The sequence below is a fragment of the Sturnus vulgaris genome, chromosome Z (genome assembly GCF_052056855.1).
Source record: "Sturnus vulgaris isolate bStuVul1 chromosome Z, bStuVul1.hap1, whole genome shotgun sequence".
In the NCBI taxonomy this organism is placed as follows: Eukaryota; Metazoa; Chordata; class Aves; order Passeriformes; family Sturnidae; genus Sturnus; species Sturnus vulgaris.
This window is the reverse complement of record NC_142283.1, coordinates 71,252,214-71,278,730: the sequence shown is the minus strand read 5'-3', so window position 1 is coordinate 71,278,730 and position 26,517 is coordinate 71,252,214. Positions and strand designations below refer to the sequence as shown.

Here is a 26,517-nt window from a genome sequence, read left to right as displayed (position 1 = left end):
CTCAGATGTGATTTGGTTAACCATACATAAACATAAACATTTGAAATTTAAACATAACATGGAAGCTCACATCTATGCTAGTTTGCTTAAAAAGCTTCAGATAGGAAAAAACCCACAAATAAGGTTTTTTCAATAATACAATATACACAATAATAAATCATTGTGTACAACACCAACAATGTTTATCAAGAGATAGAAAAATAAGATTTTAATTTAAAGTCTCTGTTGATCCATTGACCCAAAACTGGGTAGTACAAAAGCACTTTTGTTTATACCAGAAAAGGCAAATGTGTACATCTATCACATACCAGGCTCACCAGCATAGCATTAAATGACATTAAGTCTCCAGTACATCCTGGACAGATTTTCAGTAGAAGCCCCACCAGCTAAGATTGTAAGGTGTTTGTTAAGATCCATGCAGTCTGTGTCAGGGAAGGGCTATTCAATGAAGCCCTCCTCTCAGCTCAGTGGCTGTGAATTCTTCAGATGGAATCAATTTAGTCACCTATTTAGGCAGACACACCACAGGTTTAAGCCTTTAATTACAGATAACAGAGATCCAATGCTAAAGTGAAGTAAGTCCTGCATCTTCTGGATGTGCCCAGGGGGCAATGAAAACCTCCTGAGTTGAGCCTTGCCATAGCTTACCTACTTACTGAGCACAATATTCTCCCAATTAGGCTGTAACATAAAAGATAAATGTTATTTCCCAAAACCAACGCCATGACTACATTTAACACTGTCTTGCCTTCACTAGAATCTGTGTCTGCAGCCAAACTGCAGGTGAGTTGTTGGCATGGGAGCTGTCAGGGTTAAGATAGATCCATAAAGCCTGATTCCTTTTGTGGGACTGTGGCAGGATTTTACATAGCTGCCTTAATAATTGAATAGGATTCACGATCTTATCTTCATCTATCTGGTCTCCCTCTCTTCCCTTCAGCAGGACTGAATGAAAATACATATTGCAGTAACTTCTGCCAGAAGGCAATAGATTTTTCAGCAAACACCACTTTGAAAAGTAGGTGATGTCTTGAACCCACCAAACTACTAATATGCATTTCACTGAGCATTATAGTCACCTTTGAAATAAAATTCCTTACCTCTGTCTGTCACTAATGTGGCACTATCAATGCACAGAAGTGACTGCTGTCCAAAATTCTTAGTCACTTGTCACAAGTTCATCATACAACAGAGTTATACAGGTATTATGCAGAATAAGAGTGCATCAAGCACAGGGTGACCATGCACCACCAAACATAGGTATTTTTCAGACACTGCTTCCACAGGAGAAAGGAGGAGTGACTGAGATTGCAGCTGCCACACCAAAGGAAGGGAAATGCAATCACTGACAACTGCAGGCACGGTCTGTGCTCCTGCAACTCTGCAAGGAGAATATATTTGAAAACTCAGATGGGAGAGGCTTTTAAAAATGAGTAAAAAAGAAGAAGGCTGTAATGAATTTCAAGCATGCTTCAGCTGGAATATCCACTCTTCTCATACATACCCTCTCCATGCAAGCTAAAGAGCATTCACCAGTTTTCCCAAGTTCAGCACATCCAATAAGGAGACTATGACCAGGGGGAAAAACCCAAACCAACAATGTGAGATGCAGTCTATAAAAATGCCTGGGAGATTAGGATTTCTCTAGATTAATTTTTACTTCTTTGACTACAAGAAAAACAATAAAGAAGAGCTTCTTTGAAGATTATATGAAGAAAGGCCATCTGTGTCAGTCACGCACATCCCTCCACTTTCTCTAAAAAGATGAGTTATTATTTCAAAGACATTCCTATACACTACCAGGTGTGAAAAGTCTTATAGCCCAGAGCCACATGGAAAAAGCCATTTCAATTTCATTTATTGCTTTCACACATCAGAGCTGCAAAGCACGCAAAAACACAGATAGAAAACTCTGGACTTTATTAAAGTTTTTGAACAGAAATGTTTATTCAAGTCAGAACTAAAGTTGCACACCATCTTTAAAGTTCAGCTAAATGATAGGACTCAAACAACCAGCGTCATCACATGGTAACTTAGCAGCTGTTGATAACAAGAATAAACCTGGATACCTGCTTATTTCATATATTTTTCATTTAAGACTTATAACAAAGTCCGTACTTTTTTACAGCACAGCACAAGGCAGCAATGGGGTAAAACACAACAGCTGGTGTTGAATTCACCTTGTCCAGGACAGGAGAGTGGTGCCTGGGCTGCTGTCAGGAGGTGGAGTTTGCTGGAGCCTTCCTGAGGTCATGCAATCCTTGCTCATGCACCTTGCTATTGGCATGACAAAGTGCAGACGAGGTGAGCTGCTACACAATCTCTGTGATACTCCTTCAATTCCCCCACACTTCACAGAAGGCCACTAAGCCCTCGTGTCCCTCTGAGTAGCAGCTCAACAGCCCTGCTGCCTCTCACCTTCGTCCAGCTCTTCACTCTTGGAATATCATTACGGAGTCTGTTCCCTTCATTACAGCTACTTGAGAAGTAATAATTCTTGAACATAGCAGACTTATATCTGTTACATAAGAGCAACAACTGGCCCTCAATTATGAACTCCATTGCTTTCTACTACACATTTAGAGACAGATCACTATTGAAAAAAAAAAATCATACCAATAAAAACAGCTTTTAAAATACAAAAGCATTTATAAACAGAGCAGGAAGTACCACTTCTATTTACTTGACATCCTTCTGTTCTTCCATCTGTGGATATCTCCACGTTGTACATGTTAAACACCTTTAGAAGACATTGATGGAAAGATCAAACACCTCCCCCCCCAAAAATCCAACTAAAAACCAGTGTCTGCTTCTAATAATTTAAGGAACAATAGGTACAGAGGGGAGTGAGAGACAAGAGTATTCCAAAATTAACTCTCATTTTTGTTGGTAGCTATTGATGACTTTGATTGCAATGCATCATTAACTAGTTTCTCGACCAAACCAAAAGCAGTAAGAAATGAAAGGAGAAAAAACAGCCCTAGGGCTATACTTGAAATGAGAAAAATGCACATTTTTTTAACCAGATGGCTTTCCCTCTGAATTACAAGTTTATAATATGAAATCATTACTCCACCATATTAAGTATTGCTACTGTCTTGCTTGCACATGTTTTTAAATTGTAAGAAATCCTAACAGCTGCATCACCTGCAGCAGAGACTTTCAGGGAATGTTAAGAGCCAGAACATTAATCTCTCCAGCGTCAATCTGTTTATTGCACCCCAGAGTAAAAAACCCCATCAGCTCTGCTGTGGTCTCAAGCATACTCAGTGAGGTCAAATATTTGTCAAGATAATTTCTTTTGGCTAGAATGGAGAAAGTAAAGGGAAACAGACAGAAAATGGCAAAAAAGACACCATTTTGTCAAGAGATGATGTTAAATTATGGTGTCTTGACTAGACAAAATATCTCATTAAATCAATCAAAGTGTAGGGATTCAGAGTGTACTTTTGGTAGCCCCTAGGTATGACATAAACCTGGAGTAAAACCAGATTAGCCAATGCAAGAATCCTGCCTGTAGTAACTTCATTCCTTTCTGAATGTACAGACTTAACCCCTGCTTAAGTCAGAGACAACATCATAGATTCCCTCCAAATAATTTTATGTGCTTGAAATACCTATGGAAGTTATTAATGAAAAATAAACATGACCTGTGCTAGACAAGGCCTTTTCAAAGCTGTGAAGCACCAATAACCTCAGTTCAGAGCTCAGCTGCTGAAGGACAGTTTTAGAGGCCTTCATAAGGATGACTTTGACCCTTAGTAGGCTGGACCCCCATCCCATGCAAACAGGCACCTTAACATCCTCTGGGTAAGCATCTAAAACAAACCCATAGAAGTGTCTGAAATAAACCCTTACGAATCCTGTTCTAAGAGCACTGGTTTAAAGCATTGAAACGCACTAAAACTGGTCTCTGAATGTATTTGGTTTTGTTCAGCCTCTCTTTAAAATGCTGCAAGGAAAGCAGCAGTACGATAACAATCAGAGAGCTGCCCGTCCTACTCAGCAGTCCTTGGGAAAGCACAGCTAACATCTGTGACTCGATTTCTTTCAAAACAGAGACAGGACATCAGACCTCATTAAAATGCCATATCATGGTGTCAACCCATGTTTCATGCCCTTCTGAGAACTGGTTTCTCAGAAACAGGGGAGCACAAATGTTTGGCCTTCTAATTCACAGCAAAGAATTATTTTACAAGACATTTCAGTAAATGAGGGTAGCATATCAAATACCATCTCTAAAAAGAGCAAGAGCAAGTTGCTATGTATTTTTCAGCAATAATTAACTGACCATCAACCCTGCAAATGCCACTTACTTCCTTTCCTATGACAACTGTTTTACCTCTCGTTTCAATATGCAACAGCCTGACAGACACAACAGCAAACAGCTTTCCGGATCATTGTCCCTGGACTCAAATACAAGCTGTATTAATGTTCTTTTCCCCAGTGTTAAATGTTTTTGATAGCTAAGAGAAAGGCTCCATAGTGTAAGAGTTAGTTGCTGGATGAGGGCATCCCACTGTGGGCTGTATTTGGCACTTCTTTCCTATAATGTGAAAGCATGACACCCATTAGTATAATTGAGATTTACAAGCCTGCACAATGAAGCAAAACTTATAAAAGACCCAAGAGAGTGAACATAAGCTATCACCAACAGGGGAGAATTTGACACATAAGCCATAATGTCGTTACTAGAGCGTTTCTGTCTTTCCTGAAAAACAAAATTTTTGGCAATGTTGGGTATTCATGTTTATCTATTTTGTATTTTTATCTCACACTAGTTTTTGAAACTAAAAGTGAAAAGCCAAAACAAAAAAAAGTCATCCTAAAATATGATACAGTCACCCAGTAATAAAACAAAAAAATATTTGAAAATAATAAATTGCTGTAATAAACCTTTCAGGGAGACAGATGTACAGGTCTTCAATTCTTCAGCTTTTTTATTAGGTATTTTAAAAGACCAAATTTATGCAGATAACACAATTTTAATAACTTCATTTGATTTGAACTACACTTGTGAAAGTACTATTTTAAAAAGAGTCTATTTCTTTCAGAGCTGCTCAAATTGCAATCAAAACCTGGTAAATCTATGCAACGGTTCTGCATTTGTCCACTAGAGCTTTTTTCAAGTCCAAACTGAGTTTAAACACAATGACTTATCTGCCTGAAAAGCTGTCCACATACTACTGGGTAATTTTAACAGATACAGTCCTTGCAGTCTCACCTTAAGAAACAGAACCCACCTACATCCCTTGACATCCATGAACAAGTCATGCTACCCGGCTCAGAAACAAGGACTGGTATTTACAAATTTCCCCAGAAGTGTGCCCAGGCAAAATGAACAGATGCCCAGGTCAGCAGAGAGGAAGAATTAAAAAACTCAACTGTTGTAGGCATCTACCTACCATCTACATCCTTTCTGCCTCTCAGACACTGATTACACAGGCAGTGAAACGAAAATAGAAAATTCCTCTTGGGAATGACAAATGACAACTATAACCTCTGTTATCAAATTGAAGTAACTGAACTATTGACACATAGAAGAAAACAAAGCAAAACAGAATTGTTAACCCAAGTGTTCTTGCTTTGTAGATGGGAAGACAGTCCCACAGTGTAGTCAGACTATTCCTACTTTGAAAATAACTAAAGAAAGTTTTAAAGACAAAAGCTTGGTCCCCAAATCTTTACATTTCTAGGATGATCAAATTTTGATAACTTGTATCCAAGACTTGTAAAAGGAAAGGTCAAAAACACTTGGGAACTTTAGGTGGCATTCAACAAATTTTTAAACAAGAGAAATTTTTCCAAGAACTCAGAAGAGTCAGTGCTTGCATAATATGTACTGGAGGCACACAGCACACCACACGACATCACATGTCTACTTGACATGATTCAGGGTGGGCAAGAAGGAAAAGAAGGAAGGACAGCTGATATTAACCAGACTGGTAAAGAACTAACAGCAGGAAGTATGGCCAAAGCCAACAGATCCTATCTAATGAGATTACATTTTTTACATTTTCTAATCACATTTCCTAATTAGATTGCAAGTTTGACCAGAAAACATATGTTTATGACACATTTAGGTTTTCTAAGGCATTTATCTTGGCACATTTTTATGAAGAATGGTTTTTATTTAAAAATCAATGCTATGCTCATTCCTCTGACTCAAAACCTGGTAACTGAGAGAGCTGAAGTTACAAACATAAATGAGGAGCCATTATCAAGCAGGTACATTTCTACCAAAACTCACTGGAGCTATCAATTTTATCCCTTCTGGCAGTGAATATTTGTACAAAGATCTGAAAGACAACATGCAAATGTTCCTGATCCCATCTATAGACAGTACAAACACTGCAGGAACACCTCTTTCTCAGGAACACAGGTGATAAGACACACAACCACCACTGCCATTTGTAATCTGAGCTGCAGGAAACAGTCTCCAAATTTCTACATGTTCAAACAAAAATTCACACAAAAGAGAAATTGTGCTTCTGGAGACAAGGCTGTTGTCTGCAAAGCAGAAACTCCAAGACTCTTAGTTTCACCTTAGCATGGTGGACCACTGTCCTTAACATATGTCTGCAGTCAAAAGGGTTAACAGAACCTGGGAGATGCACAGTGGATCTGGGAATCTCTCCTGGCACTACCATCTCTTGTGGCAAGTGCTGCTTTACATCTCTTCTGATGGGAAAGCCACCTCTGCTTTGCCTAAGCAATACTTTTACTCTAATTTCACCAACATCCAGGCTTTTCCCAGCACAGAAGAGCTTTGCTACAAAGCAAAGGTACTGGACTAGATTTGCTTTCTTTCTTAGACATGCCACACCAAGTTACAAGAAAAGGTATTCACTTCAAAATTGCACACTATCTGCCTACCACACAGTATTTCCTATTTTTCTCCATGGTCTTTTTGTCTGTACAGTTAGAGTTTAACTTACTCAAGATACACTTATTGCCACGCTGTTACTCTTCCATCTGTCAGTGTAGATTTGCCCACTGAAATGAGCACACTCACATTTTCTCAGAAACACACTTTTCTCTGTGACACAGTGACTGCCACCGCGTTGCCTCTCTCCAATCTTTCTATTTTGGCAAATCCAATGCAGCACTTCATTTCCTTTGAAAGGCACAAACAGCTCCTGAAAATCAATGATCTGAACTATCCAAACCTGTCCCCATTATCAGCCTTTCAATTACGACTCTGATGTATGTTTCCACAGTGACACACACACACAAGGTGTTCTCAGGACAGAGTACAAAGGAGAAGGACGGGATGTGTGGCAGCAAAGAACTTCCTCTGAGTTTTAAACCAGGCTCAAGTCTGTCTTGTCCTAAGGACATGGACTTTTTATTTTTCCCAGTGAGCTTGAAAGTGTTACCATGCAAGCAGGAAGAACACAAAAAAATACAACTGCTTGAAAATTAACTTTGATTATATTCCCAGGGGATTCTTCCCAACTGCCTCCTCTCTTTCTTATGAGTTTGTTATTTCAATAAGTATCATCTGCAGCCTGCTGTAGTTTTCTGTATTCATTGAGATTGTCTTCTACGTTAAAATTAAAATATATTAGATTAATTAAAAAGAAAAAAGAAAAACAAACAACAACAACAACAAATCAAAAAGCAAAACCAACAAACAAACAAAAACCCACAAAAATATCCCAAGCAAACAAACAAACGATAAAAAAACTCAACGAATGTGGATGTGTGCAAGCTGTTCTGATAACAGAAGTACAGAAACTGGGAGTGTGCTGGCCTTGCATTCTCATGTCAGACATCCAGTTACCACAGCTGTTTACACCTCATGGGACATAGCAATACAAAACAGTCTGAACTGCAGCAAGCAGACTTCCAACTCTCAAAGGCATCCTTTCCACTGGTAACCTGCACCCCTCACTACAGCCCACAGACAAACATGCTATTCCCAAACCTCCCACAGTCTGCTCCTTTCCATTTTTGCCTCTCACGCCTGTCTCTTCTAGTTCCTTACAAAGTTTATCAGACATGATTCCAGCATTTCTCTCATAGATTTGAAAACTTTCCTGTACACTTACTTCTACCACACATAGTTACAGAGACAAGTAGTTCACTTCAAATCTTCTACTAAGCAAGACCTCCATTTTCAAATGGTACTGAACCATATTTAATAAAGCCCATTAGATAGCAACAGTTCTTCTACACACAGCTCTTGACAAAACCACAAAAGTAACCTGAGCGGCACTGAAGATGCTGACATTGTACTCTTCAGTAAAACAGATTACAGAATCCCACTCTTGTGTGACCATCACGTTGCCTAATGATCCTGCAAAAATGGCAACACTATTTAAAAGCACTACATTTTTGCTTCATTATATGCAAGGAAATCTGTCCCAACATACTCAAAGTTCTAAAATTCTCTGAGCATATAAAAACATTCAACATCACACTGGTGTTTACCCTTTTCTTGGCTACACAACAAGAACAAAACTTGGCCCTTAGCTGTGACCGACTTTTGCAAATAATCTTATCATTTTTATGGCTCAAAAACTGTTTTGCTTGTAACAAAAAATCCCCGCTCTTCTGATACTCCAAAAGCCTCATGAGTTACTATGCCAAGTAGAATTATAGTTCTTACAGTAAATCCATGTGCAAAACCAAATCCTCTGCATTTAAATACTGCCTTTAATTTGTATTTCACAACTGGGTTGGGCAAGCAGCCACTCGACTGGCTGGGCAGAGGAGCCAGCTGGCCCGTTCATGGAAGGAACCTGTCAGAGACTGCCCACACAGGCAGCCAAGAAAACACAGCAGGGTCTCCAGCAGCACTCATGGGTCCTTTGTGGGCACCCACCACACCAACTCACCCTGCAGCTCTAACTATCACTCCTCCCACCCGAGTCCTGTCCCCACATCTCTTCCCATCTCTAGAAGGAGCAGTTCTACCCATTTTCCCGATTTAAAAAATCTGGCACAACCGATGAGTAAAAACCGACACATTTTATTACGGGGAAATACTTTCTTTTTTCCAACTGTACCAACAGAACGACAATGCCCCTCCGGGTAACCTTTGCTCTGGTAACACATATCACAACACACAGAACTGTGTCACAAGTTAGCCATTGAGTTTACACTGCTGCAGAAGACAGCTCATTTCATTCTTCAGCATCCGAGTAAGAACTGGTCTCTGCCTCAGCCTCCATACAAGACAGATTTGAAGTACGAGTGCATTTTCTGTGATGTTATCCAACACCTATGCAGAGTCAAACAATTCGAATTTCTTGCTGTTCACATCAGGTTCACGTCTCTGTTTTTAATACAGTTGCTGGAGCACAAATTAGCCTCTCAGAGATTTTTTAAAATGCAGAGACTACAGAATAAGTACCATGTCTGTCGTCTGACTAAAACCAGTGCAAGTCTATGCAGAAAAGAATCCGAGCCAGAAAGTAAATAGTTTGCTGCCTCACATACTTGCTCACTAACTTCTTAAAGTGAAAGACGACCCCCAAAAGCCTTTCCAGCCCTGGCAAACTGCTCAGAAAATAATTCTCTGAAGAGTTAATCTGGCTCTTACATTGCAGAATTCAGCATGCAAGTACAGAATGCCCAGGCTGCTCTCTCTGCAACTCCAGTGCACTGCGATCATGTAACAAGCCAATGTCAGATACATTATCTTACTTCAGCAACAGAAAGCAGTGAATTTGAATCCTTCATGAAACCAACACCAAAAAGATACATGATAGTCTTATAAACTGTAGCACTATTAAGCCCTTTGGACAAAGGGTTAGTGAACTCCAGGACAGTCCGGGCAGCACCTCCAGCCACTCCCAGGTTTACCCACTCTTACTGACAAGCAAGGATATGACCCTGGGAGACAACAACAAAAGATGGAAAGCAGTAATTGGAGCCTATCTAATTGCAGAAGTCAGAGGCTGTATTTAGACTAACTTGTACCCCCACATCCCCACACTCCCTCAGTGTATGGGGGGGGAACCTCTGCTCTCAGCCTTCTCCTGCAATCCAGTATTTCTGGTACTGCCCAAAGGCACCACAGCACTTCGCTGAAGGGAATAAAAGGATGCCACTGGGGGGAGAAAGGGGTGCCCAGATTACCTCCTAATCCAATGCTGTCCTTGTTTTTGGACTGCAGAGGTCATGCAAGAAGTTGGCCCCACCTTCAAACAGGAGTCAGACGGAGCAACAAAAGCCAGAGCAAGGGAAGAACAGAAGAAGGCTGAGTCACACCACACAGAGCAGAGTCAGAAGTCACACCTGAAAGCTGCTATTACACGAAAGAGTTGCATTCACATAGCAACACAGCATCAGCGTGTTACCCATGAAGGGACAAAAGGGGTCTTAAGGTTATGTGAAGATAGAAATGTTAACTTGCTTCAGACAGCATACACTCTAATGGATACAAAATACCACAGCAACTACAGTAGGGCCAAAGGAAAAGGAAAATTTCAAGAGAAATTCTTTTCCTGTGACATATTGGTAAAAACAATTATGATGGACTCATGTTCTTTAGTCCATCCTGCCTGAATGATGCAGCAAGGCTCACTGATCTGCCCAGAGCTTCTTTTTAAATGAAGACAAGAAGATGTGATGCTATCACTGCTCCCCAGGGTTCACTCTTTAGAGTGAACACGTATGAAATGTATTTGCATCAGTAGGATGATCTCAGAATGGGGCTGTTCTAAAAACATCCTAATCCCTGCATGCACCTCATGCTTGTCCCCTTCCTTTCACTGGATCAAATGCTAAAGTGCTTGCTGTTGTAGGCGCTACACATTTCTCATAGCAATGTACTGAGATGCACTCCCCTACTTTTCTGAGCTAAACCACCCAGTAACCTTTCCTTGGTTCCCCCAAAGGAAAGAGGTTGGGCAAAAGTCTGAGGAGGAAAGGATGGTATTAGATGGGGTACAGAGTAGAGTCCTTATGCAAACCCTGTTTTCAGGATCCACTTTATCTTCTCTTGCTGTGTACTTGTGGTGATCAGCAGAGAAACACTTAATACTAAGGAACAGAAATGCCTGAGATGGGAAGGCAGATGGCACACCCTGAAACAACCCTTTGTAAATGTGCTTTTTGCCCAGAACAACTTTTTCTACCACAAAGAATATGTACCAGATTCCTCTGCTGCAAAGCTGAATTACAGCACAGTAAAACACCCCTTGATGCAAGCCCTACAGGAATATTGCCATGCTCACTCCCCTCTGGACGTACACACTCTGTGCTGCCTCAGCTTCCTCACATGACAGCTTCCAGACAACTGAACTTTACAGCTGCCAAGATCTTCCCTCTGCAATCAATTGCATGAACAACACCCTATCCTTTTTTTCTCCCTTGTCTTAAAGTTCTGACTCGCCTTTACTTCTTGTCTTCTCTGCCTTCCTGCCTCACCCACAAGTGTGTTAATTTAGCTCATATTAAATACCTCATTTTGTTAGAAGCCTTTGGATTATCAGAAGGCTATATTTGGGGAAGGTGTTGGTTTTATTATTTATATCAATCACATTATGTAGACCTATAAAAATACAGGTACATTGCACCCCGGAGTATTACCTTCATTTTAGTCTTTATATCCTTAAAAGAAAGGTATTGTTGAAGTGAACAAAGACCACTCAGGAAGGACACAAGATGTTTATTAATCAGATTTCAGAGCAGTGCTGAAAGAGGATGTCTTGAAACCCCACCTTCATATAGGGCCAGGTATGTGTAAATCAACTCCCGCTGTCACCTTATTTCTTACGCTCCAATCTAAAACTTTATTTATATTTTCTTAGTTTTCCAGGTCTTCCCAAAGATTTCAGCCTGCTTGTTTCAAGAAGAGACTGTGAATCCTCACAATCATTCAATGTTCAAAACAGAACTCAGGCAGCTAGAAACAAGACAAGAAGGGAAACCCTAAATCTACAAATCCAGTTGCCAGTTCTACCTTACAAAAACTAAATCTCACATAACAAAAGGACTGTCTCAGACCAACATCTCTTACCCCCATCCTATTTCTCAAAACTGCTGAAAGCAAACACCGGGGGAATAGTAAAATAAGACATAGTACTTCCTACAGGTTCCGACCCTTTTTCAAACGGAGTGATGAGAAATGCCTGCTGAATCCTGAACCTTTAGTCATATTTTCCCATATTTTTCTCATCTCTCTCAAATCCTAGGATCTTTTTTCCTTTTTTTTCCCCCCAAGGTAACATACTTCTGCTAACAAATTACCCCCAAAAAATCCACGAAGTATAAAGCAAAAATATTCAAGTCTTCGCTCAAACTAACAGAGGAGCTTTTAAGGTAGAAATGTCTATTATTTGCTAAGTCTGACTCTAGACTCCACACTATGACACTTGAATTTTCCCCGCTTTAACTTCATATCTACCACTTCCTGGTTTAACGACACAATATCCCAGTCCTTTTCATTCTGATGATATTTTCTAGATCTGCATCCTGAGCAAAGTTCATCACACATTATTGATTCTTATCCCATGAGTATCAATGAAAATTTTTTCTCTCAATAATACCACAGAACTGCAATGTGACACCCCAAGTGATACAGTGCTCCAAAACAGAGAGCTATCAGCTTGATTCGTCCCAAATACGGAAGAGTAAATGCTACACACAAATAAACACATACTCACCTTGCCAGATGTTGTTAGCCCAGTTACTGGGATGCAGCCAGGTGGGCAGGGAGGATGATGGGCAGTTCCCAAATGCATTAGCAATGTCACAGTGGCACTTCACCAATGGTAGATGTACCATGCAAGTATAAATTAGTGACCTGGTTTAATTCTACAGTAGGATGGCAAATGACAGTGAAGAATACCACTCCATTCTCTGTGGCATTGCAGCAGATCCTATACAGATAAACAGGTCAATCTACTGCCATGTTCAGGTTAAACTCCTAAAGAGACCTTGCCTTGTAATCAGGTTAAAAAATTAAAAAGAAAGGACCTGAGAACTCTGGTTGAAGCTTAATGGTTTGGGAGGAGGGAGGTGAGTTAGTGGAAGTTATCTGCTTTGAATTTTTGGTTTTATTTTTAATTAAGATCATTCTGATCTCCTGATTTGTACATAAAAATAGCCTGTGTGAGGGCTAAGAATGCCAGTGGCAGACGGACAATTCACTAATTCCTCCATTTCACAGAAATCCATCCACTGTGAGAATCTGAGCTATTATGCCTAATGTGTTTTTCTCATTTGGGTTTCTAATTCGCACACCATTTATCCCCTTATGGACTTTGCACACCATCTCTTATCTTCTGCATCTTGAGTCTTCACACTGGACTGTTTGGATGAATAATGGCTTTCAATTCCATTGTTACATAGGACTTAGTTCTTAGTAATTGGGAAACACAGAACATTTGTCAAAGGATGAGAAAATGCAACTCAGTTTAGCTAGCTCCAGTCTCCATAAAGAAGCTTGACATAAACAAACTTGGCTTGTTTATATTTTAAAATATCTAATTGTCATTCAGTCCTTTATAGAATACATTTCTTGAGAAGTGTTATGATAATCAACTTAACTAGAAATAGTACCATATAAAGCAACATTCACAGCCATAATATGAAGAGACTATGCCAAAAGCTGCTCTGCTGCCTTGCCAGAAGATGACGTGTCCTAATTATGAGAAAATGGCCAAAAAGATAACACAACTGGGCTGGAGATAATACTCCTCTCTAATCATCAAAGCAATTCAGAGCACTCGTGCAAAATACATTTAATAGCCTAAAACCTCACCTGGGTAAATAACTGTAGCTAATGATCTGGCATGACATTTAATGAATTTAATGTTATCTCTATTTTATCTTACTAAAACATTAATATTAAATTTTATATTCTTTGAATAGACAGCTACCAATTTCCTGGAAGGCAGTGATTGCTACTGCAGGCAGGGGCGTTGTGGTTAGTTGTAGCTAATTTGCACTCTCCAGTTTTATTCCCTCCTTAGAGCTGGATTGCTTTCACATGTGCAGTAATGGCCATTTAGCTTCATAACTCTCCTTGGCTTTTCTCTCCTGAACTGCTACTACTCTCAGACTCTTGGTCTCTTTTCCAAAGCCAAGCGAAATCCATTTCCTGATTTGAAAAAGAACACTTAATTGGATAAACAAGTGGCATGTTGTCTCTCTAGTTTAGCTAGAGAGACATAAGAAACACGCAGTTCTCTGTGTAAGGAGAAACCTGTACTTTTCTAATTTATCCCTTTTTTTCTGACAGCTGGGACTGAGGTCCTGCTTCCTAGAAGCAGCAGTAGCTTGTGCTGTGCATTGTGATGAAAACAGGATTACAACACACCTGTTGTTTTTTGACAAGCATCTGCCACCAGTTGCGATTTAACTGCATTATATAAAGATACATAAAAAAATCTCAGCAAATACTCAGCCACTCTGAACTGACATGATGTAATAAGAAATACAGCTTCTCCTTTTGATTATAAGTTATGTAGGAAAAGACAACAGCTGTTGTAAAATATGCAGGCAATGCAGTTCAAATACTTTGGCGTTGTCTATAAATATGGCAAAAACAGTTTAACGAACATTAAGATCTACTGAGGCTCTTTGAGCACAAAGATCCAACAAAGGATATGCAGACTCCATATAGAAAGTAAAGCCAGAAAGCATCCGTATTTAAAAGAATTTCTAATGTCTCATGGCAGCAACAACAACCAATTCATGCTTTCCACTCCACACACAACTTTCAAGAGAAGGCATCTATATTAAAAAACAGATATGGCAAAAATACTTGGGATTGGTGAAAACCTGCTATATTCACTGTGCCATAAGAATACAGCAATGGCCAGACTGGATCAAAATAAAGATCCTTCAAACTCAGTAGCCTTCGTCAGCAGACACAAGCAGGTTTTATGGAAAGGCTGAGAACAGAGAAAAGATAAAAGGACACAATCACTGACCTCCAGATGTTCTGGAAACCTTCCAGTTTGGGATGTCTTGAGTTAAAGGCTACTTTCTCATCACTTTGCTCTTCTCCACCATTTGCTCATTTTATCCATTTACTTCCCTGACATTCAAGATATCTCATTGTCTACAAATTTACCCATCTTCAATTGAAGTCAATTGAAATGATAGATTAAATCTCACCATTAGAAATTCTGCAATTTTATATTAATTCATTTGGAAAAGCAACTTAATGCTTTTTGTGGGGTTTTTAATAGTGAAGCTTCTCGGCTACAGAGAATTTCCTTGTCTTAACATCTGGTTTAGAAATTAGTTTACAATCTGTTATATAGTATATTAGAAAACTCTAAGAAGCTATTAAAGAGAGTAAGGACAAAGGACAAGCAAGGGATGTCAGAAAACTCCCGAGAGTGAGAAGCTGGACAAGAAAGAAAAAAAATGTAATTAACAGATGAATGAAAATCGATACAGCATTGTACAGTGAAGGGGGAAAGGCAGCATATGGATCCTGATGTAACTGTTAGTGTGTGGAAAGAACCTGAGCTGCTGTTTTCATGAGGAAAAAAATTGGAACAATGTAATCTTAACAGCTGTCCAACAAAGCTTTCAAGAGTTTGGAATTACCAAGAAACAAAAAAATAATTAAGAATACACTATGTCACTGAGTAAATCATCTCAACGTTCAATGTTTGACTGTTCACTGTGTCCTCCATGACAACAACTCCAGGAAGCATCAAATGAAACTGATAGCAAAAGCTAGTGAAAAACAAATGAAGATACATCTAAATCAATTTTTAAGTGTTATAATTTATATGTAAAGATTCATATTTCTAACACTGAGTAAAGGGATGCCCAGATAATATGTGAAATACCAACTCATCGATAGGTTTTCCTCCAAAAATTTGATCTGAGTTGAAAACAGAAGCATGGCTGACCAAATGGGAGATGCCCAACTCCCATGTTCTTACTCATATCCAGATATTTACTTAGTCATTGCTGGACAGAGGATGCTGGATAAAACAGACACTCGCCCTACCCACAGTCTCCATTTTTATGGCTTTGACCAGATTTGGTCCATGTCTGTTCTAGATAAGGAAAAAAGACAGAATTAACACTGCATAAAAATTAGCAGTTATTCAAGCTTGGACTGATCATTTAAAATTGTCTTTGTTTCAAATATATACATTTCAGAAGGGAGTGGGAAGGAGGAGTCAAATTTTTAAAAAGAAATCTTAAAACCAAAGCTACATCTGTGTAAGCCTTTACCATGAGTTCCAACCAGAAAGAATTTAGATCTATTCTTGGGTTTTCCATGCATCAACAAGCAGTTTATTAAGGATTTGCTGTTTGCTGCAAACACTGGAACACACCATGAATGAGTTTAAACACAGCCACTGTTTAACCAAGACCACAAGCTTTTAATGACTACTTATTAATTTTTAATGTTTGTCCTTCTCCAGGGCACACCTGGAGCCAGTGTGTATATAAAGCATCTAAATATCCCAGACTAAACCACTAAATACTTAAATTTTGTTGCAATTAACAAATGAGTTGGGTAAGTCCACTGTTAAGCACCAGATTCCTGAAAAAAAACCAAACACAGCAATTTTTTTGGCCACAGGTTGGTAACAAACAACACATACAACAGAAAAGAAGCCTTCTCAGCACACAAAGAGATCTGAACCCAAGAGCTTTAGCTGCACTGGAGCTGTTCTGCAGTGACAGAGCTACATGTATGTATCTAGATTTGTGAGTGTCTGATGTTTGTGTAAATACAACCAAGTTCTGATGCTAACACTGTGCAGAGACTGCAGCTGCTCCCCTCTGACAAAGAACTGAAGAGGCCATCATGAAAATGGAATAAAGAAGAAAAAATTCCATGAACAGCAAAATTATCAAAATCTTATTCCCCCCAGATTTGCTTCTCACATGTGCTCCATCTTCCCAGTCAAAGCAATTTCCTTCCATCTCTCCTGAACTCCCAGTGCTCCTCACCATCAGCAGAGTCATGGGTAGCACTGCACCTCACTCAGTAACAACTTACAGCTGTGCTGAGCCACTGGCCAAGCTGAGTGCACATCCATCATTTCACCAATGAAAAGTTCCCACCTTTACCTGCAAAATTCTTAAAGACTTACTGCCTTTGATATTGGCACTTCTCTTTCAGAGAATGAGCCAAAAACTTCCAAAGATAATATAAGACACTAAAACAAATAAAGAACAGACCATTTTACAAACCTTGTATTATAAAGAATCAAAGCAAAATAATGCATGTTTTTCACTTCTGCATCCTGGACCTGAAGTCACAATCTCACAGATTTCCCTCAGTAAACATAAACTTTTTATAAAAAACACCAAAGCAATGAAATCACGACATAGTAAATTGATTACGCATGGACTCATTGAAGACTCATGGAAACTGGAAATATGATTGACAGCTCTACATATGAACATTATTCCTAAATAATTAGCAAATATATAGATACATACTTAAACAAGAGATTAAGATTCCTTAAAACTACCTTGTAAGAGTCATTCTTCCATATTCTCAAAAAAAATCATTATCTTAAAGGAGCATTCTAAGTCAGGGTACTCCATCCAAACCAGCTCATAAAGACTAACCCTCATTTTAACCTACCCCATCAATGACTCTTCCACTGAAATGTAACCACAATGTTATAAAAGCTCCAGTGGAATCAGCTTCTGGTCTAACAACTTCATATTGGTTAAAGGTGACCAGACCAAAAGCAGGACCCACAGACAAAGCCAGATTCTCATGTATTGAGATCACTGATGAGATTCATTTGACCTGTCAATTAGAGTATTTTTGAAGACAAAAGACTGGGGGGAAGGGAGCTGGCAGATGGATAGTTGAAGCTCAGAGACAAAGAAAAGGGATAGATGTTGAAGTACTGCAGTATATACTAATGAAAGTTTGAATGATTAATCTATTGGGGGATGGGGGTAGACCACCAAAGACTACCACACACCCTCCCTGTGGATCATCCTCAAAAAGAAAAACAGAATTATGCAACATAGCCACATAATGCAACCATAACATTAGTCAGTCAAGGAGAATACCCAGATATTTATTATAAAGGAGAAACAAGGCAAACCAAGCACAACAAAGAACAGATGCATAGCAAAAACTTCATTTACTTTCAGTGTATGTTTTTATACTTGCAGTATTTTCCATACTACTGCATGTGAGAAGAGATGCACAGTAGCTACAGGATCAGGTTAGTTGGCAGGTCTTTCGTTCTTTAGGCTTGCCAGAAGAAGCCAAATTGCAATAACCAGACTGTGGAAGGTCCATGGTATCCAGCCACAGAGCATTCCCATCCCTGAGGAAAAGGCTGGCAGCTTGACTTCATTCCTGCCACTCTCCAAACACTATTCCTAAATTTTGGTTCCACCAGATTATCCCTTGCCAGACAAACCAAAAGAGGCTCCAGTCATGTCACTGATGTCACTGACACCTACGTGAGAAAACACAACTGGCACACAGGCAGATATGGCCACACTTCCCAACACAGGCAGGACCCACCCAGTAACATCCCTCTGGGGAAAGACAAAGAAGGAAGCAAGAGACTTAAGAGGAAGAAAGGAGAGATGAGAAAAGAGGAGACCCTGAAGAGCTTCTGGTTTTGGCTCCCAGAAGCCCTGTTCACAGAATGGAATGCAAGTATCTCAGGAAGCACTACAGGAATACATTCCAATTCAACTCTTAAAATTAAAACAGCCACCTAAACAGCACATGTGCCCAAGTGCGTTCTGGGGGCGTCCAGTCACAGGTCAGGGGTCAGTGCTGAATCCAGTTTCAGATGGTCAAAAGTTCAAGTGAGGAAAACATTACATGTTCCCTTTCCTTAACTGTCTTTCTCACTGTCACATATTTTGCCATTGTTAATAATCAACAGGCACTTCCATTGGAAGAGGAACAGTTCTACTAGCTGCATGTGTACTGCAAGGGAATAAAAAAACACAGATATCTTTCCAGGTTGTAGGAGTGAATTGTGTAGTGCTTTAGCTTTGTTGAATTCTGGTTAACTACCTTTAACAACAGATTAACAAACAAATGGTCAGTAATCAAACAAGTTCAAATACTGAGACATACAGAAGCAGATAAAAATGTGTATTATAAGCTCAGCAAAACATTTTATTCTTCCATTACTTTGGAACAAATATTATAAAACTGTTTTAAAGATTCTTTTATTCTTAAACCTCATCTAAGGAAAACACCAAGTCAAATATGTCTTCTGTATCTATAGGAGAGGAAAAGTCTAAACAGCAGCATTAGACCACTGTCATAGGGCCCACTATCACTAAAATGCTGTTACAATACCTGCACAGAACTTGGGACAGATCGTAAGACAGCAATATGTGGGTCAACATGAAAAAAAGCATCTCACACTAACTAGAAAAGCTTATTAGCGCGAAGAGAACATGAGAACAGAGATCATGCTGAATTCTCCCAAACTGATGCAAGTTTGCAAAAGATAAAATGCTGCTGGTAGATTTTATGCCACACTGAGGAGACAGATAGGACTGTATGAGTACCAGAGCTCATTCTGGGCTTCATGATATCCTCCAATAAAGAGAACAGTTACATTGAAGCAGAATTCAGTCATCACGCCACTTCAGTGACACACTTGTCACAGGTGTCAGGATAGACAAAGATGTGCCCAGAGAGGTCCCACTTGGAGCATCTCCTACCAGTTGCTACACAAACAGTCATACAGCCAGCAATTAAAGGTCCACAAAGGGCTGCCCTGACTGTGGCTCAGCATAGAGGGAAGAACGGAGGTGGGGGAAACTTTTAAAAAATCTTTTCAAGGACACCCAGCACTTCTGAAAAATAGTGATGCCCAACAGGTCAGAGGCAACCCTCTGACTGTCTGGAGACAGCCAAAGCAGGATCTGCCCACGCGCCCTGTGTGGCCAGGATCTCACCAGATACACATGCACAGATTTCCATACTAATGTCCTTCCACTTTCCTCCCTTTGCCATGCCAATGTTTGCATTGCCTTTGAAGATAAATGCAACCCCTCAGGCAACTGCTGATTGACAGCTCTGCTCTGTAAACAAGTGTCAAGGAAACAAAGCCTTAATGATGCCCTGTCATCTAAAAATACTATAAACAATGTCCGTGTTACCGACGGATAAAAGAGGGCCTTGTTCCTAATGAAGAGGATAGACTATCAGAGGAAAACTCACTTCCCAGCTCTGTAGGACCCAGTGCATATAAACCTAGGGTATTCATTCAACTTCACTGGGCTTTGCTTGCTCCCAGCACTACTGAGAGGACAAGCTAACACCACTGCTCCAACACAAGGGATTCTCAGGACTAGCACACAACTGACAATTAAGGCATTGGTATTGGGAAAGTTCACTGTAGCCTTCTGTGGAAAGGCACTGGGAAAACTAAAAGCATTATTAGAAGAGTGCTCTAAATAGTCTGCCAAGACTGCCAACCCAAACATCATTTTCACTCAAAGATATAAAAATTAATCATTTTCTCCCTTTATTTCATCTTTGAAATTTTCCTGTATCTACGTGATTTCATGTCTGCTCCTCTTCCAAGTGCCACAGTTTGGTGTTTCTTGTGTTCTAGTAGTGGCTTCCCCTCCGGGATTCCCTCATCCAAGTGTGACCCAAAATAAACAGTGAGGTCTGCCCCACTCTTCCCATGTTAACTCATGCATTATTCAAAAAGGCTCAGAAGTGCAAAAGACTTTACTGAACAACTGACCCAGAGAGGAAGAGACAGATTACAGCATCATGTTCTTGAACCTGCTAAGAAGGTCATGATCTATTTAGCACAATAGGGAAACTAAGATTTCACAAGGTGTAAGAAAAAATGGATTTGGAAATTACATATTTCCTCCAGATCTCTGCTAATTATTCTCTGTATCCTCTTGTCCAACTCTGACCAAATCCCTTTATGAATCATTTGTTTTTCCTTGTATACTTCTGAAAACAGACACACAGTTACTTTTTTTTAAAAAAGTGCAATGTCACACAATGACTGTGCCACCCATTCTTATATCTCACACCTATCACACTCATTTCTTTTGCAGGCCATTTTGGGAACATAAATACATCAGCAATGCCTGTGTAATGCCAAGGGAAGTAAGAATACATTTCAAAGTGAAAATAGAAGGGAGATGAAAATACATTTCTAGATTTTCTATGTTTTCAGTGCAGTATGTGAGTGATTTTTATGACAAACACAAACCTATAGCACACATCTTTGTTTGGTTCTGATAAACCACCATTGTCTTGGATATTAAGAAACTGCCAAATACAAACCAAACAGACTTGAAATGAGAAGCCATTTAAGAAAGAGGACTAGAACTATGATTCCCCTCCCATAGGCATCTTTAGGATTTTGTTTTGCTCCAATCCAGGCCACCATTTGTAAAATGGAGGTGGACATATTCTTAAGCAATTCACTTGGGCAAAATTACAAAATAATAATATAACCATTTGACAGTAAAAATAACAACCAAAAGAATATTCCATAAAACATATTTATTTAATCAAATCAGTATTTTCCAGTATTACATTCTTTTACCAGCTCCAATGACTGAAAAAGCAAAAACTTGAAGTTTAGGGATCACAGAGTTTCCTGTCATTCATTACCATGGTAAATTGGTGCTTCACTGAGCTTATTAAAAAATGCCTCAGCAACAAAAACACAGTAGGCTTTCGTTTGATGATGAACCTGAAGTGTCAAGACAAAACAGGATCTGAGAAGGAGCATCACTAACATTGCAGCTCCCAGTATTTGAAAGCTAAGACAGTGTTTTTCACCAGCTCTTGGCTTAGAAGGCTTGAGCATATCAGCACAGTTTCATGACAGTAAATATGCTATCCATTTCTCCTCATGCCAGAGGTTACTTTAATATCTAAATTTCTCTAATTCCATGGTGTTTACTTATTCTCAGTTCTGTTTTTTTCTCCTCCCCTGCTTTACTAGAGTAAATGGAAAAAAATATTTTCAATAGGAAAACACAACTAAGCCCAGAAAGAAAAAAAAGACAGAAATAGACTTGATGCCGGAAAAACAAGAAATTGGGGATCACCAGGATAAAAATAAATCAACACTAGAGCTCAGAAATGTGGAGACAACCACAAAAAAAAAGTTTCAGAAATGTTAGGTTTTTATTGTGAAAATCAGGTTTCATTTCTCATAGCTGACAAAATTATTCATCAATAGATGTTTTCATATGACACTAGAATTTTTGGAAAACTTTTAGGGGAAAGGCGAGTTAAATCACCTTTCCTCAGCTTGTGACACACAGGGGAATGAAGATACAGACCCAACTCTTACTGCAACCTCTTCAGAACAGCAACCTCTGGACTTCAGAAATCATCACATCAAAACAATCATGCTTTTACCTAGAGGCAAAACTCGTTTATTCAACCTGAATTAATTTATGATTATATATTTTCAACATTTCATTTTTGAGCAGGACAGGAACATAAAATCAGAGCAGTGATTTTTCTGATACAAGTGTTTTTTCAAAACCTTCAAGTGAAAATAAAAATCAAGAATTTTGTAACACAAATGAAAGGATGACTTTAAAGGATATTACCAAGCCAGATTTAAAATGCAAATTGAGGTGTTTTTTAGTTCTTGTTGCAGACTAAATAATTCCAAAGACATAATGAAGATCTAGCACCTCATTTTCAAGCCCTCATCCTAATGAAAAAATAACAAAGGGATTCTGATAAAGCACAAAATTAAGCAACCAAAGGAACTACTTGTATCATCATATTTACTTATTGAATCTGTATGACCAAAGCGTGTTTTAGGGGAACTTTGATAAGTTGGTCCCCACTGGAAATGTAACTTAGAAAATAAAATCCCTGATCTTCATACCTGTGGGACTGAAACTTCTGGCCTCAAGCAATGGATTGTTTCCCCAGGAAACATGCCAAATGTGTGATAGGCACTTTTGTAAACTCCAGTTTGCTATTTCATATATACCAGTGCTGTCTTCATGCTGTTTCTCACACACTGCCAGAAGACTTTCCATAGTTTCTGAAAGCTTCATACAGCTCAACAGCAAGGAACACACTTTGATACTGACAGGTTAGCAGGGAAAGGTTACACTTCACACTTTACTCACACTGGTGTTCAGGATCAGAAACAGAGCCTCAGTCCCCAGCCTGCTGCAGACTTGAGATGTTTTGGCCGAAAGTTCTCTGCTTCACGGGCTCTCAAACACTGTCATTCACCACTGCAGGACCAAGGCATGAGAGCACACACATGCTGCACAGCTTTCATCATCACCTCTGCCTGCACACTCCACAAACCCTTTGGGCTCTGCCTCTCACAAATCACATGTGCCAGTTCACACACCTCCCTACATGCCCCTTTGCACTCAGGCAGTTTGTTTCTTCTTCCCCTCCAGAAAGGCACCCTCAGCCTCATGCTCTAGCACAAACACGAACTCAAGCCATGGCTGTGATTAAAAAAACACTAAGCATGGGAAAAAAAATGGGTTTCCATGTCCTTTGTCTCAGTGTGAACCACAGGATACTGAGAAATGTTCAACTTCAAGCTCCAGCCTTAGAAGTGCTCTTTGACATGAGAGATGTAACCACCTAGCAGTGGCTAACACTTGAATTCAAAGCTCTGGCTAAAGTTGCATCTAACCTATCATTTATATCTGAAGCTGCACTGCAGTTCATTAAAAAATGATTGCATTTTCCCAACCTACCATCCATGGGTGTAATTCACAGAGCAGTTTCAGTGTACTTGAGCTACATTCCTTTCAGAGGAACAGAACAGAAGCTCATGTCCAGATGTATTGGAAAGGCAATCCAACTACTAATGGAATCAAAACAATGACTCGATATTTGGATGACTTCATGCTGCATGACTGATAGAAAACTTCAGTCCAGATCACAAAAAAACCCACCAAAAAACAAACAAACAAAAACAAAATAAACAAACAAAAAAACCCCCCACAGCATAGCTAAAAATAAATGCCAATGGGCCTCAGTATCACCTTTTGACTTTCTAATTCTTAAAAAAATCCAAACAACATCCATAGACTTAAACCTTCTTTCCAAGTTAGTAAGATATCAGACTGGCTCATCCAGTTTCTTAACAGAAACCAGCTCAGCTCTAATGACACCAGAAACAGCCCAGAACCCCAGTAAAGGTCACACCACTTACCAGGCCACTGCAAGTGCTGATGGCTGCAGTCCCACTGCTGGAGCCGGGCTGCCACACTGTGCCAAGGAAGTGGCAAGGAACTCCAGACTGCATAGAAATCTTCGCTCTGGTGTGGTTGCCATGTCTCCTTTCTACTACATAGTTATGGGAAAGAAATCCCATGTGGACAGTCAAGTTAAAAAATAGATCCTTCTCCTCATGAGTAATTTTGTAATATACCACATTTTCACTTTTTCCGAGATCTCTCTTCTTCCTTGGGCTTGAGATGTGATGGTTTAGATTAAAAGAAAGAAAATGCCCACTTGCATCTACTCTTGCTGGATGAACCACATGGTGTTCTGGCACTGTCTTCATAAATTGCTCTGAGAGAAAGGGAAAAAAAAAAGAAACAAAACCAGAGTGAGTGCCAGCCAGTTTAGATCTCACATAATCTAAAGGAAAAATCAAAAGTGAGAGCAATTCACCACAACATCCTATTGACACAAAGGCAGGCAGTGCACAGACTACCATGGAACACTTTTCTCATTTGGGCTTTCTATTCTCCCATTGTAATATTCAGTTTAGAAGCTAAACATTCTTCTTTTCAAACATTTTGTCACCATTCATATAAAAGACTGACTGTCACACACACCCCTCTTCCCAATCCCACAAGGGCCGGGAAGCCTCCATGTCCTAAGTATCACACTCTGATCAAGGAGTGCGATTTTCACACATCCAAAACACTGACCACCTGAAGGTCACCACAGAGCCTTGCAAACATACAAAGGTGAAGAGAAATTGGCTTGATTATTTGTAGTAACAACATCTCAGTGGCATCAACTTTAGCAGCTGCTGCAGCTGCAGCTTCAGAATTTCAAAGAAGAGTCTGAAGAGAAAGAAGTAATCACGCTCTTTTGTATAAAGAGTTCCAAGCAGGGTAAGATTGAAAATCTTACCACTTGTCAGAATCTAGCAGAAGAGAGCATTATTGACACTGGTGTCCCCTGCTACAACAACAGATGTATACATAAGAAGAAGATACAGAAGAAACACCACCTGTACCAATTTTTTTTTAATTGCTGTGAAATGCAAAAGCCCCACGCAAATAACACAAATGCTTGTAAAACACAATCCATAAGAACTCATACCCTAAGGGCCAGATCTGCTGGCATATTTGAATTCTACCGAAGAAATGACAGTCTGAACATACTTAATTAAAAAGAAGTTATAATGACACACTTTAATCCAGTTCTTCTTTACCCGTAGTTGCTCTTCATTCCCTAAGTCCCAGCCACATACACATGAAGTGACTACACCTCATTCATTAACTAAGCTGCTTTAAAAATCAATTAGCTTGTTCCAGCTGCTTCCAGGATAGCTCTGGTTAGGCAATCCTTTTAGCAAAACTTCTCCCTCCACTGCCTGAACCTTCAAAGTCACAGAGGAAAAATCCTGCCTAAGCAGGCAGCTGTCTGGATTCCTCCCATTCTGGAAGGAACACATCTCAGCTGTCCTCATTAGTTGCAGTTTAAGACGTGGCTGCTTGAGTTTCCTCAGGCCATGGACCTCTGAGACACGTGCACTGAAACACTTCCAATTGAAAGGAAAGCAAAACAAAACACACAAAACCCCCGGCCTCCCAGCACATATACAACTACATCCAAACTCTGGGCTAGTTCCAGCAGTACCTTTACTTAAGAAGAAAGCTTATTCTCTTACACGACAGATTTCTTTGTACACAAGCCTTCCCACCAGCCTGCAGTCACTTGGAGCCTTTGTAGGACAAGCCATAGCAGTGGGGTTTTACAGAGCCAGGAGTTATGACAACGTGGACACTAATGCCCAGCACAGGCTCTGAGAGACATCTGCCCTTGTCCACATAAGGGAACTGAGACACTGGAAATGCAGTGCACATCTTCATGCCTGCAGTTTGCACAGCCTGTGGACAGCACAAAAGGTCCTGGATGCCTGAAAATTCAGCAGCTGAAGCAAAACCAAGGTTCCTCCTTCTCACACTCCAGAGTGAAGCAGGAAAACAAAACAAACAAAAAAAACCCCACAAACAAACAAAAAAAAAAGGCAGGTAGAAGACATAAGAAACACCCAAAAATACAGCTTACCTGCAGATGTTAAATTGTGAGACTTCTGGGAAGTCCCACATCCCATATTATGCTAGCAAAGTCAGACTAACCCAGAATGCTGCAAGACCAGGCCCTCATTTCTGTTTTTCCGCACAACTCATTAAATAATCAAATTAAAAGCCTGAAGGAAAACTTACTCATTTGCTGTCACTGTGCGATTTGCCTCTGCCTAGTGTCTTGAACTTAATTTGTTGTGGCTTAACTGCTGAACTCCATGCAAAACCAAAGACTTGTGGTTTTGGTTTTAAAACTATACAAGGACGTTTTTTACTTCATCACTAGAGCACATAGTGTATTGAGGTTAA

At 39.7% G+C, this 26,517-nt stretch overlaps 1 protein-coding gene across 1 annotated transcript in view; it reads right to left on the bottom strand.

Moving 5' to 3' along the window:
• The window catches only part of ADAMTS12 (ADAM metallopeptidase with thrombospondin type 1 motif 12), a 140,561-nt gene extending 114,324 nt beyond the window's left edge, over positions 1 to 26,237 (bottom strand). The window contains exons 1-2 of the mRNA XM_088157029.1: positions 26,192 to 26,237; positions 24,093 to 24,454 (exon numbers count right to left, since the gene is read on the bottom strand). Of these exons, the coding sequence (XP_088013155.1) occupies positions 24,093 to 24,454; positions 26,192 to 26,237 (408 nt within the window). The remainder of the gene's footprint in view (positions 1 to 24,092; positions 24,455 to 26,191) is intronic.
• Between the last annotated feature and the right edge of the window lie 280 nt (positions 26,238 to 26,517).